At 49.6% G+C, this 17,857-nt stretch overlaps 2 protein-coding genes across 2 annotated transcripts in view; one reads left to right on the top strand and one right to left on the bottom strand.

The window, feature by feature from the left end:
* The window catches only part of ABCC3 (ATP binding cassette subfamily C member 3), a 36,552-nt gene extending 31,408 nt beyond the window's left edge, over nucleotides 1–5,144 (top strand). Inside the window, 1 exon segment of the mRNA XM_045487234.1 lies at nucleotides 1,178–5,144. Coding sequence (XP_045343190.1) covers nucleotides 1,178–1,286 — 109 coding nt within the window. The 3' untranslated portion in view covers nucleotides 1,287–5,144.
* Nucleotides 3,540–17,007, bottom strand: ANKRD40 (ankyrin repeat domain 40). The gene is made up of 5 exons (XM_045488390.1): nucleotides 16,738–17,007; nucleotides 11,583–11,731; nucleotides 9,734–10,219; nucleotides 6,856–7,037; nucleotides 3,540–6,083 (listed from the first exon to the last, which is right to left on the bottom strand). The coding sequence occupies exons 1-5, from the start codon at nucleotides 16,869–16,871 to the stop codon at nucleotides 5,937–5,939; spliced, it is 1,098 nt and encodes a 365-aa protein (XP_045344346.1). The 5' UTR covers nucleotides 16,872–17,007; the 3' UTR covers nucleotides 3,540–5,936.
* Between the last annotated feature and the right edge of the window lie 850 nt (nucleotides 17,008–17,857).

Below are 17,857 nucleotides of genomic sequence, written 5' to 3'. Positions count from 1 at the left end.
TTGGGAGTTCATTCATTCTAGTGGGACTGGCAGAAATTAATCAAATACTCCTGCTATCAAACGTGTAAGGAGAGCCTGCGGGAAGGAAGCAGGGGTATGTGTATGTAGGGAAGAGAAAGCCAATCCACACAGGGCAGCCAGGACACTATCTTTCCTAAGGAAAGGAAGCACCAGCCAGGCCCTACAGGATGAGTAAGAGTTGGGGAGTGGGTGAGGAGATGGGGTACGGATACAAATTTCAGGCAAAGGTAGGAGGGCACATGAGGCCGGAGTGCAGAGGGGGAAGGGGGCAGTGGAGGCAAGAAGAGGAGGAGAGAGGGACAGGCCCCACTCTGCTGCACTTTGAGGACCCTGGGGAAGCAGTCGGTACCCTAGGGAACAGTGAGAAACCACTGAAGGGAGGAGGGGCATCTCCCAGGCTCGTTCGGGCAGTGACCAGGCAGAGATGTGCACAGACACACTCCTTCCCAGGACGTGTTTCCGGGAGCCCTGTAGGTAAGGGAACAGAGTGAGGCCCATCCCTTCCCATCCAGGAGCATCTCGCCGGGCTCAGGGGAGCCCTTTCCGCTCCTGCCTCACCCCGGGAGTCAGGCTGTTAGCCCTGCACCACGTGCACCCCGTGCTTGATTGGCAGGGGATTCTAATCCCAGGCCCAGACCTGACTCTGTGTGTGTGTGTGTGTGTGTGTGTGTGTGTGTGTGTGTAGATCCATCCATCAGCAGCAACCAGATATGCAGCCCAAGTCCCAGATTCCAGTGTCAGGCCTCCGTGCAGCCCAGTTTCCTGCCGTGTGCCTTTGTGAGTTGGCACAAAGCAGGTAGGAGCGCACAGGGCCCAGCGCACAGGCCCGTGGCTCCCTGCGCACAGTCCTGTGACCCCAGTTGAGGGAAGGGCTCATTAGGGAAGGTTTTCAGAGGCCCGAAGAGCAGAGATGAATAGGAACCTTGTATTTGATCCCAGAAACGGTCTCATCTGCTAGGAGAGCAAACGGAGCGGCTAAAATAACCAGCCTTGCGAGCGTGCACATGTGGCCTAGTGGCTGTGTTGGGTGGGTCTCCCGAAGCAGGAGGGTTGGCATGTCCCCGCAGGGCCTGAGCAGGACCCAGAAGGGCAGAGTCGGACGGTAAGGGCCAGGTCGAAACTGATGGAGACCTGACCACTTCTTTTCTTTGGCTAGGGTCCTTGTCCTGGACAGAGGGACAGTAGCTGAATTTGATTCTCCAGCCAACCTCATCGCAGCCAGAGGCATCTTCTACGGGATGGCCAGAGACGCTGGACTTGTCTAAAATATATTCCTGGGATTTGCTCCTGGCCATTGCTGGTTTTCATCAGGAGAGAAAAAGACACCAAGCACGTCTGCAGGATGGACTCGATGGCAAACACTGGAGGCATTTGCTAGATTCTTGCCCTGCAAAGTGCCTCACAGAATAATTGTGCTAAATGCTTTAGATGAGGAAGTGGGGCCCAAGAGGTGAACTACGGGCCCGAGGCCACAGCTAGTTTGAGGCAGAGCCCAGACTGGTGCCCGGGGTCTCCTGATTCCCAACCTAGTGTTCTTGCCACGCTGTGCTGTTTTCAGTCATTTCATGGAATGACCTCTCCACTCTGTCTGATTTTTTTGTATTTTCTACTCAGAAGGATTTTTTTTTTTTTTTTTAAGTAAAGCTTTTTCCTCCTGGAACAGCAGACTGCCGGGTCAGGGTGTCCTTAGGAACTGAGTCCTGTACTCTGGGGTGCTGGCCTGAATCCATTAAAAATGGAGCACTGATGAAATAAAGCGACATGGTCAACAATACGTATACCCCGATGCAGCCTTTCTCTGCCTGTTCATAAGGTTTGGGGGTTAGGGCCTTTGCAGGGGGCAGGGAGGGAGGGAGAGAGGTGGCGGCAGACTTTATGTACATCTACATGGCTGGGATTATCTGAAAACTTCAGTCTCCAGAGCTTTTGGCTAGAAATATTGTCTTTACAGCCAACAGTCACTGGGTAATTGCCAATAGTTCCTGCTCTGCTGTGCAGATACTGTGCAAAGGCGAGAAATAAAGCCCCTGAAATCGGACCCGAGGCCTCTTGGGAAGGCTGCTGTGAACGCCTCCCTCATGCCATCCCTCAGACCTCCAAGCCTGCTTCTCTAGGGGCTGGGATGTGCGTGGTGCCTTTTACTCCCTTGCTCCTTTAGTAGTCTATGCCAGGGGCGCCTGGGTGGCTCAGTCGGTTAATTGTCTGACTCTTGATCTCCACTCAGGCCATCATCTCCTGGTTTGTGAGTTCAAGCCCCGCATCAAGCTTTGTGGCAACGGCGCGGAGCCTGCTTGGGATTCTGTCTCTCCCTGTCTCCCTGCCCCTCCCCGCTCACTCTCCTCATCTGCCAATAAATAAACTGAAAAAAAAAACAAAACAAAAAAACAAGTCTATTCCAGACAGGTCCTCGTAACCAGCGAGGCCTCAGGGCCATTCGTCTTCCTCAATGTGGCCAAAGCTGCACGTGAGAGCCCAGAACAGCCCGGAGGCGCCCCTGGCCCTGACAGTCTCGGGCCAATAAGCAAGATGAGGGGCCGAATTAAATTTGGTTTTGAGCAAACCGACAGAGTGCTCATTTCCGGTGGGTCAGAGTCCACCTGGCACAAGGTGTATTTGGAAATTTGGAACGGATCTCTTCTCTTTGTTACCTTACTGAGTTTTCCGGTGTCTGACCCTCTCGTTTCCTCGACCTTTCTGCTTGGTATGATGTGACGGGCTGTAGGGGATAGTTTGTCTTTCTTCCCTAAATGGTTTGCAGTAGGTGCGGAGATGGCTCCTTTGATCTGGTTTTCCTGTATGTGTCGGGTCAGCCTGTGCTGCAGGACCATTTGTTAAAGGTTAATCACATTTTTTTTGGCAGCCTGTTTCTGCCCAGGATGTTTATGAGTGTAGAGAAGAAGACTTCCATCCTTGTGATAAAGCGAGTATGAAAGCCCAAATGCCCAAATTATTCTGCCTCTCCTTGGTGCTAAGAAAAGGTCTCTGCTATGCTCCCTGATTTATTAGGCCAATTTGGCATGACGTCTGCTTTGTGAGGTTCTAGCTGCCCTAACCCAACAGAAACGCAGATTCATTCGGCATCACGCTCAGCTAAAGATCTGAAGGTGGGAGGCTGTTGAACTTCCTCTCCTGCCTTGGGAGTCTGTTTCTGAGCTCATGGAGGCCCTGACAGGTGCCGGCAGCCCAAAGGAGAGGCTCGGTTGCATAAAGTAAATAGGCTAATCGAAAAATGTGGTCACTAGAGGATGACCTCCATCTAGCCGGCTCACCTCCTCCGGGGAAAGGAAGCTGGCCGCTGAGAGCCGGGAGGAAAGGCGCTGCACAAAGTGTCTGCGGGTGCCACTGACGGGCACGAGCCCCTTGGTGGCAGCAAGACGGAGGAGCCTCAGCTGGGCAAACGGTCCCTTCGATTTTTCCCCTAGAGCACCGTGTCCCCGGGACTGTCCAACAACTCGAACCCCCGGTGATTAGGAGTACAGTGCTGCTTAGGAGGCCCAAATGAAAGAATATGGGCTCGGTTCGTTAATATTTTAATTTTAATAATACTGGTTATGTTTGAACAGTCGGCAATGCACAAAGAAAACAATCTTCGGTGAATGTTTACACACGGTGTGAACACATGCTTTAAATATGCAGTGGAGGGGGGGTGAATTCACAGTTAACAAAGCTAAAAAAAAAAAATCCTTGTTATAAATTACACAAAGCATATAAAAATATTTCTCTGAATGCATAGATTAAGACTTTAAACTCACCTACCGGCAACTGTCAGTCTCATCCAACCGCCTTGGGCGGGAGTCAGGTGACCACAGAGGGCTTTACAAGGGAGAAGGGAGGACAGTGTCGGGCTCATCCCTCACCTGAGACGCCAAGCCTCTCCCTCGCCCTCGCCAGTTTCTGAACCCGGCGTGGGGGGGGGGGGGGGAATGCCCTGCAGCCACTCAGTAGGCCACCTCCCGGCCGGGACCTCCACTGCTTCTGAGTCTCTAATTGATCTAAATGGTTAGACGAGTTTTAACCCCAGTGATTTAGACATGAATTAATACCGGATTTATTTCTGCCAGGATAGAGCTAGCCTTAGTGTTATCAGTAAACTGTCACTTTTTCCAAAGGGAAGGAAAGAAGGTTAGTATGTCTCGGTAAACTAGCTTCCGATTGGTTGAACCACCAGGGCGGTTTCTTCCTTAAAGCACTTCAGGGAAGGGGTAATAAGCAACTTCCCTGCGGAGTCTGACTCTGCCGTGCGAACACCGTACAAGGGTGAGTGAGTCACCATTAGGAATCAGTGGACTAAGGTGGACTCACTGAACGGAGTGATTCTACAAAGCCGGCCTTGAGGACGGCCTCGACCTCAGCTCAGCACTACGGCAGCAACAGGAGGCCATTATCTCGGCCCAACATTCTCCTCCATTGACGTCGTCTGCATGCTCTCGCTCCGTCAGCAATCAGTCGCAGCGTTCCGATAAAATTAACACAGTTAGGAAGTTAAGTTTCTTTGGAAACTATTTAGGCACTATGGGGAAAAAGCTTCTTAAGACAGCAGGGATGCTCTTCGACAGCTGGCTTCGAACCCCTGCCCTCCTGTTCGTCTGAGTGTGCTCGTTCTTATTTCTAAAGTGAAGCTGTTGGTTTCGACAAGACAGTGGCTCTTTTAACGTTAATGACACCGAAAGAAAGGAAGGGAACTCTTGAAGGCATTCCTTACGAAAATTTCTCGTAGGCCTAGGCCGTGCTCAAGAGTGTAATCAGGTGTTTTCCAGAACAAAGCCTGGCAGGCTCACAAACCGCCTCGGTGAAGCGGATGGGTGGGTGGTGGGGGGGGGAGGCCTAAGCGCAAACAATTTGTTTACAAAAGCAACAGATTTCGGAGTTGTGTAAAAACCCTAGGAATTTCAAAATAACCTTTATCTCTGATACAAAAATAAAGACGCTAACTCCTTTAGCTCAGTTTCCCACAATCACCTGGAAAACAGCAACAGATTCGGTTTCAAAAATTGCTTTTCGTGCCTAGTGGGGAACGCAAGTGGGGAACACGGGCCGGCAATGTTCGTGCTCTTCTCGGACGGTGCGGTTAAACACGGAGAGGCCAGGAATCACTTCAGAGGTTTAAAGAAAAGAAAAGAAAAGAAAAGAAAAGAAAAGAAAAGAAAAGAAAAGAAAAGAAAAAAAAAAAAAGAAAAAGAAAAAGAAAAAGAAAAAAAAAAAAAAGCGGCTGCTCTTTTGGAAAGCATCAGAGAGCCCTCTAGTGACCACAGAGTCAATGCAGAGACGACTGTCCAGGCAAAGGCGGACACGGGAGACAGAGAAGCAGTCTTGAGTGTTCACAAAGGGCAAAGAGGGGGAGGGGCAGCTCTTTTGGTTAACAGCATATTTACAACTAGGTAACTGTAGTCTTAAATACTTTAAACCTGAGTAACATTGGTAAATATGTTATGTGAAACCTCACAGCCCCAAGTCGCGCTAGAAATCATCTGTCCAGTGTGCTTTCCCCAATTTCCCCTCTAGCCGGTTCACACTTAGGAGAGCGGTGAGCGTGCAAGTCCCAAGAAAGCCCTGCAGGTGCACTGTCCGCAGGAGGGGCGACAGCCACGCTCCGCTCCCTCTCCGCTTCTGCTGAGACGGCTCACTTAGCTTGGGCACGGGAAACAGGGGTTCAGAAGCGCCGGCTTCGGCCTCTCCAGCTTCTCCGCTGTTCACCGCTTCAAGCAGGAGGTTTACTGTGCACCAAGAGGCGTGGAAGAGTGGCACCGCTGCGGGGGGTCAGGGGCTCCCTACCATGGCAGAACGATGTTAGTGTGGACGACGCAGTGGCACCGGGGCCCTCCTGGGCGCCCAAGACGTTTAGATCCATGGCTCGTCCTTGGCCCGGAGGTGACGCGCACTGTCACAATACTCAGCGATAAAAGTCCCTGCTGAACTTAGTACGTCAGTTTAGAAGCTCTCCTGTTGTAGCAAGGTCTTTCAGTCAGTGTGGACGCAGCATTTCGGAACAGGAAATTGTTTTCGCTTATCATTAAAACCAGTTCCAGCTCCTGGAAATCTTGGAGTCGAGCAACGTCTTTGTCCTAAAACAAAATGGGTTAAGCCCATTAAGAGGAGCCACTTGTCGGGGCGCCTGGGTGGCTCAGTCGGTCGAGCGTCCCACTCTTGATTTTGGCTCAGGTCATGACCTCACGTTCGTGGGGAGAGCCCCGTGTCGGGCTCTGCACTGGGCATGGAGCCTGCTTGGGTTCTTCCCTCTCCCTGTCCCTTTGCCGCTCCCCCACTCATATCCTCTCTCTCTCTCTCTCTCTCTCTTTCTCTCTCTGCCCCTCCTCTGCTCACACTCTGTCTTTGTCTCTGTCTCAAAAATAAACAAACATTAAAAAAAAAAAAGAAAATCCCTGTGGCAGGCCATTGGTGACTGTGCCCATTGGTGACTGTGCGGGGAAGTCCCCGGGGGCGTGAGTTGGGCTGCCTGGAGGATGGGAGGGTGGCAGCCCTGAACGGCAGCTACTGCAGGATGAGCGCACCTTGAACTTGGAGGGAGAGGCCATTCAGACCAGTTTTCCCCAGGTGCTCCGAGATGCGATAGTGTAATCCTCACGTGTCACTACACAAACAACCAAAACCAGGTACACGGGAACGATAATTCAGAAAATTCTCTCTGCTATGCTACCGCCTTCAAAAATGTCATGTCCCTGTCGACCAGGAGAGGGAAAGAAAGCTCATCTGGAAAACCACCCTTTGCCCCTTTTCTATTCTCTTCTCAGTTCTCAACTATGACTCATCCAGCCAAGGAGGAAGCTGGGTATTTTCCAAATGCAAAAAGCAAGCAATTGCTCAGACCTCTCTTACCTTTCTTACCAGGGTATTGGGTAACTTTCTGATCTTCTCCACTTGATCTGGATTAACACCCAGCTCACAGCAACTCACTCTGAGCAACTCTTGATAGGTGAGCTCCTGTCGGTCCAGTTCAATTTCAATGAAATCATTTTCTCGAAGAGATGGGTTCTGAATCCTCACCTTGAGTACCAGCTCTAGGGCGGGGGGGGGGGGGGGGGGGCGGGAAACAGGGAGAAATGTTAATGAATGGTTCCTGCATAGTCAGTCGATGTAATTTAAGATCTTTTCCAGAAGCTGGTTATACATAATCATGCCCTGTGCCGGAGGCCCGCGCCACCCAATGAGAAAACTAAGCACCGTCAGCAGGGTTTTGCTCAGCCCCAGTTCTGGCTCTGGTGGCAGTTTTCTGCACTGTCTTCCCTACATCGAGAACTGTGGTTCACAAAGTAAAAGGGGTGTGTGTTCGGGGGGAGACAACCATCCAGTGTGTTGAAGGATAATTAACGTCTGCTGCTGGTGCTGAGTAGGTAAAGGCTTACGAACGGGTGTGGGTATCGAACCACACATAAGCAGGGGAAGGGGGGTGGAAAGAAGGCACAGGCAAGAGATGGGATATGAGTTACTCTAAAAGGATTTAATAATTGCGAATCTAAAGGTATTTATGGAATATGAAATTCCTGGGGCGCCTGGGTGGTTCAGTCGGTTGAGCGTCCGACTTTGGCTCAGGTCATGGTCTCACGGTTTGTGGGTTCGAGACCTGTGCTGGGCTCTGTGCTGGCAGCTCAGAGCCTGGAGCCTGTTTTGATTCTGTGTCTCCCTCTCCCTCTGTCCCTCCCCTGCTCACGCTCTCTCTAAGATACACATTTAAAAAAAAAAAAAAAAAAAAATATGGAATTCCTTGCGATAAACACAGTAAAAGAACAAAAAGACAAGCTATTAATAAAAATGACAGTCTATGATTTGAATGCAGCATGCCTCAACAAGGAAGGAGTCTGGGTGGGGAGTAAATAAGCACTATTACTTTAGGGTCGGGGATCTAAGCGGTCTGCCCTTAAATTCTGAGCCTGGCTGCCAAGATGGCCCAAGTCAAATACCTACGTGGGTTTGGTGGTTCTGTTTTGCTCCTTCTATAGGAATCTCTCAGAGCACCCCCAGGTCACTGTTATCAGCACATATAACAGCAGGTCCTCAAAACCAGAAAGTGAGGGAGTTACTTACACAGAAAAAGTAAAAGGGGCGTGCCTGAGTGGCTCAGTTGGTTAAGCATTGACTTCGGTTCAGGTCATGATCTCAGGGTTCGTGAGTTCGAGCCCCGCGTTGGGCTCTGTGCTGTCAGCTGGGAGCCTGGAGCCCGCTTCAGATTCTGTGTCTCCCTCTCTCTCTGCCCTTCCCCCGCTCGCACTCTGTCTCTCTCTCTCTCAAAAATAAAGAAAACAATGAAAAAAAAAGAAATAGTAAAGGTAAGACTAGACTGTGCCCCGGGGTGTCTATCTGGAATGGGAGGGATCAGGATGAACTTGTTTTTAATATTTTTATAAAGAGAAATAGATACAGAAACATAGGAAGAAATGTAACTATGACTGTATACGGGTATTTGTTTGCTCCTTCCTTCCTTCCTTCCTTCCTCCCTCCCTTTCTCTCTTTCTCTCTTTCTTTCTTTCTTTCTTTCTTTCTCTTTCTTTCCTGGCTCTGTCCTCTGTGTAGGCCTGGAAGACATGACACCCCTGGGGCATAAGGGCACCTGGTGTCCACATCCTAGTTTCTGAACACCATTCTCTGCCAGAAAGAACAAGGGCTCCTCAGAGAAATGGCTGCCTCCGGGGCGGGAGCAGGGAAAGTGACACTAGGAGCCTGGAGCCCTCTTGCTGCACCAAAAAGTAAGGAAATGCTCCAAGAATGATGGCATGTGTCCAAGCGATGTGAGAACTGGCTCCAAGGGGCTCCCTCTCGACAGATCTGGTATAATGTGAACATCAAGATGATGATAGTAACAAAATTATAACCTAATAATAAAGAATCTACGAGTTCATACTGATCTAAATGGAGGAGAAGGGAAGGACCTTCTTTACAACAGAATATCAAATAGTCCCTAGAGAAAGGTAACAGGAGATCATATTCTTTTGTTTTAAGTTCATTTATTTATTTTTGAGAGAGAGAGAGTGCCCACGTGAGCTGGGGAGGGACAGAGAGCGAGAATCCCAAGCAGGCTCTGCACTGTCAGCACAAAGCCTGATGTGGGGCTCGATCCCACAAACTGTGAGATGGTGACCTGAGCAGAAATCAGGAGCCGGGCTTAACTGACTGAGCCACCCAGACGCCCAGATAGGAGATCATACTCTACACAGTACCTGGCCTGGACTCTTCAAAAAATACTGAGGTCCAAAATGATAGAGAAGGGCTGAGGAAGCTTCCAGGTGAAGGGAGAATGGAACAGTATAATAACCAAAGGCGACAGGTGACCCTGGGCAGAGGACAGGGGTGGAGGGAGCACAGAGAGCTGCAGAGGGCACCAACACTGAAACATGGCCTGAATTAGAGAACACAGATGGCTTAGAGAATGGTATTATAGCAAGGTTACATTTCCTAAATGTGGTCACTGGACTGTGGTTATGTAACAGACTCTCCTTGCTCTTAGGAAATACACACTTAACCACTGCAGGTAAAAGGGCAAAACGTAAATAACATATGAGTCTGGCTAAAGGGAGCTCCTTATAGTGGTCTTGCAAAACTTCTACAAGTTTACAATTAGGCTCTAAACACATAAATAAATACAGACATAAATCCCATCCTCCCCACCCCCCCCCCCAAAAAAAAACCAGGAGTGAAACGCTAGATCTCTGGGCGCCCTCCCCACCCCACCCCGCAGAGGCTGTCTCCTGAGGAGGGTTACCTTGCATGTTAAATGGAAATGCCCCCGTGAAGAAAAATGGCTGGAAGGCTGGCGCTGGCCCTGCGTATGTCCCATTTTGAGGCTCCAGAGACACTGGTGGCTTGGACGGGACAGAAGAGAACAGTGAGCGGCTCTGACTCACTGGTGGCTGACAGACAGGACCCGGTTTTGTGCTTTCTGGTGTTCGGAGTATGGCAGAGGGGGCAGACACATCTCGGTTCTGAACCAGGGCCAACGAGGCGTGGTCCCGTGGAAAGGCCCCGACCAGGGGAGGCTCCCCGGCAGGCAGCAGCGGAGGAGTGCTTTCCGCAGGGGGTGACGCAGGAGGTGTGGAGGGGCCCCCGTTCTGGAGCTGGGCCGCATCCTCTGCCGCCGCAGGGGTGTAGAGAAAAGGGAAGGCTGGGTTGGCCAAATAGTTGGGAACAAAGGGCAGTTCTGACTCCTTCTTCAGCTGGGGGAGGCTGTCGTCACCATCATCTTCTTCCACTTACAAAGAAGAAAACGCATAACATTTACATAGCCCTTTAAAAATTACCAGGAAGAGAGTGTCTTGCGAAAGCTAGTGTCCTTTGGTATATGGCATATTTTGTTCCGTGTTTACTGCCTCTTCAAATCAGAAAGAGTGTTTCATTAGGTTTATGATCACCGTTTTGATTGCCTTAAATTTAATAGTCTAAAAAAAAAAAACCCTTATAATGCCTACCTATCTGGAAATGACATGGAATTACTATCGTGGCACAGTAGTATTACCTTGGCTTTTTTTAAAAAAAAAAAATTTTGGGGCGCCTGGGTGGCACAGTCGGTTAAGCGTCCGACTTCAGCCAGGTCACGATCTCGTGGTCTGTGAGTTCGAGCCCCGCGTCAGGCTCTGGGCTGATGGCTCAGAGCCTGGAGCCTGTTTCCGATTCTGTGTCTCCCTCTCTCTCTGCCCCTCCCCCGTTCATGCTCTGTCTCTCTCTGTCCCAAAAAAAATAAATAAACGTTGATAAAAAAAAAATTTTTTTTTTTACATTTATTTATTTTTTGAGAGACAGAGCACAAGTTGGGGAGGGGCAGAGACAGAAGGAGACACAGAACCCGAAGCAGGCTCCAGGCTCCGAGCTGTCAGCTGTCAGCACAGAGCCCGACGCGGGGCTCAAACTCACGAACCGTGAGATCATGACCTGAGCTGAAGTCGGATGCCCAACCGACTGAGCCACCCAGGCACCCCTTACCTTTGCTTTTAAAAACAGATTTGTGAAAAAAAAAAAATTAAAACAAAAAAAGGGGGCGCCTGGGTGGCTCAGTTGGTTAAGCGGCCGACTTCGGCTCAGGTCATGATCTCGCGGTCCGTGAGTTTGAGCTCCGCGTCAGGCTCTGTGCTGACTGCTCAGAGCCTGGAGCCTGTTTCAGATTCTGTGTCTCCCTCTCTCTGACCTTCCCCCGTTCATGCTCTGTCTCTCTCTGTCTCAAAAATAAAGGTTAAAAAATAATAATAATAAAAATTAAAAAAAAATAGAAACAGATTTGTGGGGCACCTGGGTGTCTCAGTCGGTTAAGCATCCAACTTCGGCTCAGGCCATGATCTCACGGTTCGTGAGTTTGAGCCCCGCGTGTGGCTCTGTGCTGACAGCTCAGAGCCTGGAGCCTGCTTCGGATTCTGTGTCTCCCCCTCTCTCTTACCCCTCCCCTGCTCATGCTCTGTCTCTCTCTGTCTCTTGATAATAAATAAGCGTTAAACAACTTTTTTTAAATAAATAAAAATAAAAACAGATTTGTGGTTCGACTGGCATCAAGAACACAGCCAATGAGACCACAAGTCTTAAATGAGTTTGACAAAATCGAAAGTTGCCCCCCAACACAGACTCACCCCCCATGATCTTCCTGATTTCTCTCCTTGACGTCAATTGGACTGGCATTTCTCCTTTTGTCGTAAGAATCTCTTTGTCAGCTCCTGATTTTAATAAGTAAGAGACCACCTGACCATGATTGCGTTTACACGCCCAGTGTAAACAGGTCCTGTCCGAAGAAAAGGAGAAAAGAGTTAAAAACAGAAGAGGTGAGGTGGGATTTCAAATTCCAGGTGCTAGTCAATAAATGTCTGCAAGCCTGTTAAGAGCTCAGCTAGAACCAGGAAACCGGGCAGGTAACCTCAACTTTTCTTTTCGGAAAGCAGATGATCAGAATATTTAGCATGCTTAAAACTCATTTTTATTTTCATTTCTGACCCTTGGGAAAAACTAATTTATCCCAGGAGCTTTCATTTCGAGGAGTTCCAGGAGGCTGGCTGGTTAACTCTAATGGTATTGCTGAGAGGTCTTCTAGCACTAATGCTCGTTAGATTGTCCCAGTCTCTTTAAAATGTTTTTATGGTGTCACTTTTCCTTTTTAGGGACAGTGGAAACTTGCTTCATATGCATCAAATGACACATGAAAATTAAATATTATCAGGGTAATAATCATCTACAGCTTGCTCTGCCACTGAAATTATTATTGCTACATAGACATTCCCAGCTGAATCTCAGTTGCTCATTCTTTTTCCTTTTCTTTCCTAGACACACACACACACACACACACACACACACACACACGCTTTAAATTTCCATTTTTAAAATACTTGGATCCTCTAGTTCTCTCCAGAAGGCTACAAACATACCCTCATCTGCTTAAATGTAAGGCACTGTGCACAGGCTTTAATTCCTAAGGCACTTTAAAAATGGTACACCAACGACCAAAATTTTCAAGAACAAACTCTTCTAACATATTAGCCTCATTTAAGTAAAACTAATTATTTATTATCGTACACACAGGAAGGGATTATGCACACTCTGAAGGGCTATTATTTTAACACCGCGTAGAAATATAATTAGCATGCTGGTAAAAACTCCATCTTAAACAGAAATGAAGGGATTCGGAGTTGCTAAATTCATCCCTGGTTGCCAAAGCTGAATGATATTGTGGAAGGAAAATCCTTTCTCCCCTCTGTTCTGAAACGTCCTCACCAATTCTCTAATTGAATGGAGAAAATTTCTTCAGAGCTGCCAGCCAAGTACAGGTAAGATAAAGAACAGAACGGGGCGCCTGGGTGGCGCAGTCGGTTGAGCGTCCGACTTCAGCCAGGTCACGATCTCGCGGTCCGTGAGTTCGAGCCCCGCGTCGGGCTCTGGGCTGATGGCTCAGAGCCTGGAGCCTGTTTCCGATTCTGTGTCTCCCTCTCTCTCTGCCCCTCCCCCGTTCATGCTCTGTCTCTCTCTGTCCCCAAAATAAATAAACGTTGAAAAAAAAAAAAAAAAAAGATAAAGAACAGAACAATAATGTTCGGTAGTGAGGATTAAGTTAGGTCACTAACCTGCAAAGTACAACTATCCATAAAGTTCATTTGGTTCCGGGGAGAAGGTGATGTGCCCTGGCCTCCTCAACATTTCAGGCTTGCAGAAAGCTAGCTTGTCCGGCTGGCTGGGACTCCATCAATGTTTCAGAGGGATATTCCATACTATTATTGATTAGAATTAGATTATCCAGGTACCTTTAAGGTGTACTCTATAAAGAAAAGATTGCCAATTTGGGAAAAATAAGGGAAGAGGCTACTTCTGCTTCTGAAATATGAGCTCATAGAGATAAGGAAGTGTCTGCTTGGACGTACAGGTACTTAATTGCTCAACAAGGGAACCACGAACAAGGTGGACACTGGTCCGGGCAGAAGGATCCAGTACATCCTTGATTGTGGGCAAACTGCAGCTGAGAGTGTTTGTCTGTGGATCTCTGTGGCATGGGCTTGAAAAGTGAATAATTATAATAAGTGAGCATTCAAAAATGAATGGAGCATGATGAGAAAAATATGTTCCCTTTTGGAAATAAAGTGCTCACTCGCTGGTAGTAAATCACTTGTTCATGACAAGCTTGAGACTGAAGAAGGTAATTTACTGCCAGTGGGTCTGAGACACTCTGGGAAAACCAACTAGCTAAAGCATCACCATGTAAAGTGGTGTTAAGGCAACACGGCACGATCCCCACAACCACGTGCCCTGAGTGGCCATCACTTACAGTCCAGACCTGTGTGGCTCTGGGCAGCCATAACTCAGAGCCATTGCAGCCAGGCAATATTTTCAGCTTTTTCATGAGCCATTATGCTTGTTGCTTAAAGCCAAGGGGTACGCACGACCCTTGAATCACAATTGATATGGGAACTCTATCTTTGAAATTTAACTCTTCAAGCTTTAAATTTGCAGTCAGAATATCTGGTTGGTCCTGGGAAGTATTTCAGACCGGAGGGGCTGGGTATCCTTCATCAGTGCTGAAATTGTGGTTACTGACCAACTACAAAGTGAAAGCAGTAACCATTCGGCTTTTCTATGCTGGAGATTAAGTGTTCTATGCCAGCATGCTGCTTAATAATAAGAAAATAATAGTTAACAAAGATATAGTGCTTTTTACATGGGGGATGCTGTTCTAAAGGCTTCATATATATTAACTGAGTCAATCTTCTGAACAACCCTTGAGGTAAGTGCTATTATCGACATTCCCTTCATTTTACAGAAGTGGAAACAGAAGCAGTCAGCAACAGGCAGAACAAACAGTATGCTTTGGTGATTAAATGTTACAGGGACAATAAAACAAGGGAAGGGACCAGGGAACGCCAGAGGCAGGGGAGGGGCATGGTGCCATTTTAAATCGAGGGCAAAGGAAAGCTCACCAAGGTGACATCTAAGCTCAGACCTGACAGAGGTGAGGGAGGAAAAGCATTTCAGACTTGGAAGACAAAACATAAAGGCCTTGAATCAGGACTGTGCCTGGTGTTTCAGGAAAAGGGAGGAGGCCAGGGGAGCAGAATGAGGGGAGTGAGGGGGCAAATCCGGGGATGAGGCCTTGAGCTAGAGAGGGAGGACGATGGGGACTGGAAGCAGAAATTCGAGGACCCTCTGAGCTTTTACTCAGAGTGTGATGGGGGCCATTAGAGGATTTTGAGTAGAGTGAAATGATGCGACTTTTGACTTGTTTTAGGTCAGGATCCCTCCGCTGTGCTGAGAAACGACTACAGCGTATGAGGGAAGCAAGACTAGTTGGGGGGTCGGGGGGGGGCGGGGAGTGGTGGTAGTGGCTACAGCAAGAATCCGGGCACCAGAATGGTGGCTGTGTAACCGGAAGTGTTGAGGGAGAGTTAGTGAGAAGTGGTCAGATTCTGACTATAGCTGTAGGTGAAGCTGGCAGAATTAGCCGACACACTGGATGTGGAATGTGAGGCAAAGACGGGAGGCAAGGAGGGCATCAAGGGTTCCGGGCTGAACATGTCAGACGCTGAGCTGAGGACTCAGAGGAACAGGCTTGGGGCAGTCCGGGGGATGAGGGGAGATCAGGAATTCAACCTTGAACCTCCGACATGAGGTGCCTTAACGGACATCTTCCCCGATAAATCTAGGAGAAGCCTGTTCAGGTTGCTTCAGATTCAGCCTACATTTACTGAGCACCTACTACGTGGCAGGCGTCATGGTTAGGAAAGCAGGGTCTAGAATCAGGTACTGGGCTCCTTCCTGGTAAATTCTATGACCTTGGGGAAATTACTTAATCTTTCTGGGCCTCAGTTTCCTCACCTGTAAAATGGAGAGAATAACAACAACTCTGTTCTTGAGTAGTTGTGAACGAGAGAGCCTGGCTTGTGTCACAGAGCAAACTCCAGGAATGGGAGCTATTTATACACTGCTTCATCTCCTTCAATGGTCACAACACTCTTCTCACATAACTGGAAAATGAAGTGACTCAGGAAGGTTGCATTAGCTAAGCAGGAATGGGGAGAGTCTGCGGGGAAAGACCAGGCTCCTTCCTCTATACAACACCGCCTCCCACTGCCAAAACAGTGAGTCACAGCTTGTGAACCACAGAGCCATGCTCAGAGAAGGTACACACCAAAGGGCAAGCTTGTTTGCAAACACTTTTAAAGAAAACAAAAGGCAGTAGTGTCTCCTGTTTCCTGGACTTCTGCACAGCTATCCAAGCTGTTTTCTAGAAGAGGTAGATAACTTTGCAAGGGAGTCATGGAAACCATGGTTGGGGTCACAGCTGTGTGGTTATTCTCTGCCCTTGGACCCATCTCCAATGTCCCTCTCAGTTCCAAAATGTAGGATGCCACTTGAAAAAAATAAAATATTTCCAAACTCACTGTAACTCTAAGCTAGCAAAAACAGGCTGCTTAGGCATGACTTGGATCAAATAAAAATTTAAATTTAAATGTGAAGAGGGCAGAATAATACCACATCCAGGAAGTAACTTAACACTAAAAATCTGACCGGCACATCCTAAAATGTGACTCCTTATTTCATTGGGAAGGACTCAGTTTGCGGGCCGGCATCTGGAGTCCTGAATTCAAATTCTGCATTTAAAATTGGGAGTAAGGAAACAAGGCAAAACACTCTATGGGAGTAAGTCTTCCCTCAATAGGCGGCTGTAGGCAGCGGCATATCAAGGCTACATACAGTGAGGCAACAGAGAGGCAGAGGAGTGATGCAAAGTGATTTGGTTTTTTTGTTTTTGTTTTCCGGTCTTGGGAAAAGAAACGGTGCTAATTTATAAGATTCACATTCGCTCGGTTGCTTATGCTTTTTGCTCTGCACAGGTGTGTTCTCCAGAAACTCCTACGGCAAAATAATCGCACACGCGAAGTGGGGTGAGCTCCGTACGAGCGTGCGAATGAATCAATCGAATCGTAGCCAGCAGGGCTCCGGCCCAGCGAGCCCGGGGGTGCGGGGCGGGAGGGGGAGGGGGGGCCGGGGCTCAGGTGGGCGCTGCCCCGGGAGGACCACGTGGGCGGGGACTGGGGCAGGCCGCGCTCCCGACGGCACCGCGCGGGGCTGGGGGCGGGGGGGAGGGGGCCCGGGCAGGCCTCGCGAGCGCACGGCCTCGGAGGCCCAGACGCTGGGCCACGCCTTGGCGGGCGGCGGCAGCCTGCGCCGGGCCTCGGTCATGGGCGCCCGCCCCCACGCCCCGGCCCCGCCGGCTGCTCTGACCTAGGCCTCCCCCGCTCCCCCACTTACCAGCCGTTGACCTCATTTTGGGAGTTCACATCCACCCCGCTCTCCACCAGTTTCTGCACCTCCCGAATGTCCCCCAAGGCCGCGGCTTCCCGCAGCCTCTCCTGCTGCTCCTTCTGCTCTAGGAGAGCGCTCATCTTCCCCCTCGGGCCCAGGCCCCAGCCGGCCGCCCGCCCCGCCCCGGGCCCGTCAGCGCCGCCGCCGCCGCGGCCCGCTCCCCGCCATGGGGAGCGCGCGGGGCTTGCCCGCCCTGCTCGCGCCCGGCCCGGGGCTGCTGCGCCCGCCCGCCGCCGCCGTCGCCGCCGCGCCGCCCGCCGCTCCCCGGCTGCTCCCGGCCGCAGGCCCCAGCCTCCGCCCCGGCCGCGCCTCCCGCAGGCCGACTCCGGGGGACCCTATTCGGAGTGACAACCCTGACCCAGATCTTTTCCGTTCCTACCCTCGGCCCCGGCGCCCGGGCTGGCTGTTTATGTAACTGCTGCACAACATTATCTGCCGTGATTCATGGACTATTTTTAGACGTCCCCACCCCGCAGCTTCAGAGGAGGAGGACAGACACATGGAAAGAGAAGAAAGCATAGCTGAGAGCCAGAAAAGCCTTATCCTCTGGCGCAGGCTGTTTACCAGGCATCAGAAATAATTGGTGTTTCTTCACACCGCCCCCCCCCCTCCCCCCCGCGCCCCAAGTGTGTGTTTGGCTCTTTTTCCTTATCTGAGCCAACTCTTGCCCAGCAGGATGGGGAAATGGGCTGAAAACGATCCTACTATTATATGCCCATAATTGCAGAGACAGATTACATTTACACTGTTCTTTCTTCTTTTGACAGTGCTTAGGACCAGCCAGTTGGAATATTTATTTCAGTCGCTGTTGTTTTACATCTCGTTTTAGACCGATTTCTTCTAACTTGGCTTTCAGGGAAAATATTTATATTGTGCCCAGAGTCTATAAACTGTAATTTATTTCTGATTATAAACCATAACTGATTACTCTTCATGAAAGCCATGTAAGGATAAAAGAAAGCAAAGAAGAACACCACAGAGACGGTGGCGTTATCTATCCTGGTGCTGATGCCAGGATCTCCCGGGAGAGCTATGGTGTGTATTATACACAGCGTTTTGCCTGACT

The sequence above is a fragment of the Leopardus geoffroyi genome, chromosome E1, assembly GCF_018350155.1.
Source record: "Leopardus geoffroyi isolate Oge1 chromosome E1, O.geoffroyi_Oge1_pat1.0, whole genome shotgun sequence".
In the NCBI taxonomy this organism is placed as follows: Eukaryota; Metazoa; Chordata; class Mammalia; order Carnivora; family Felidae; genus Leopardus; species Leopardus geoffroyi.
Note: the sequence above shows the minus strand (reverse complement) of the source record. Positions and strands in the feature narration are given on the sequence as shown.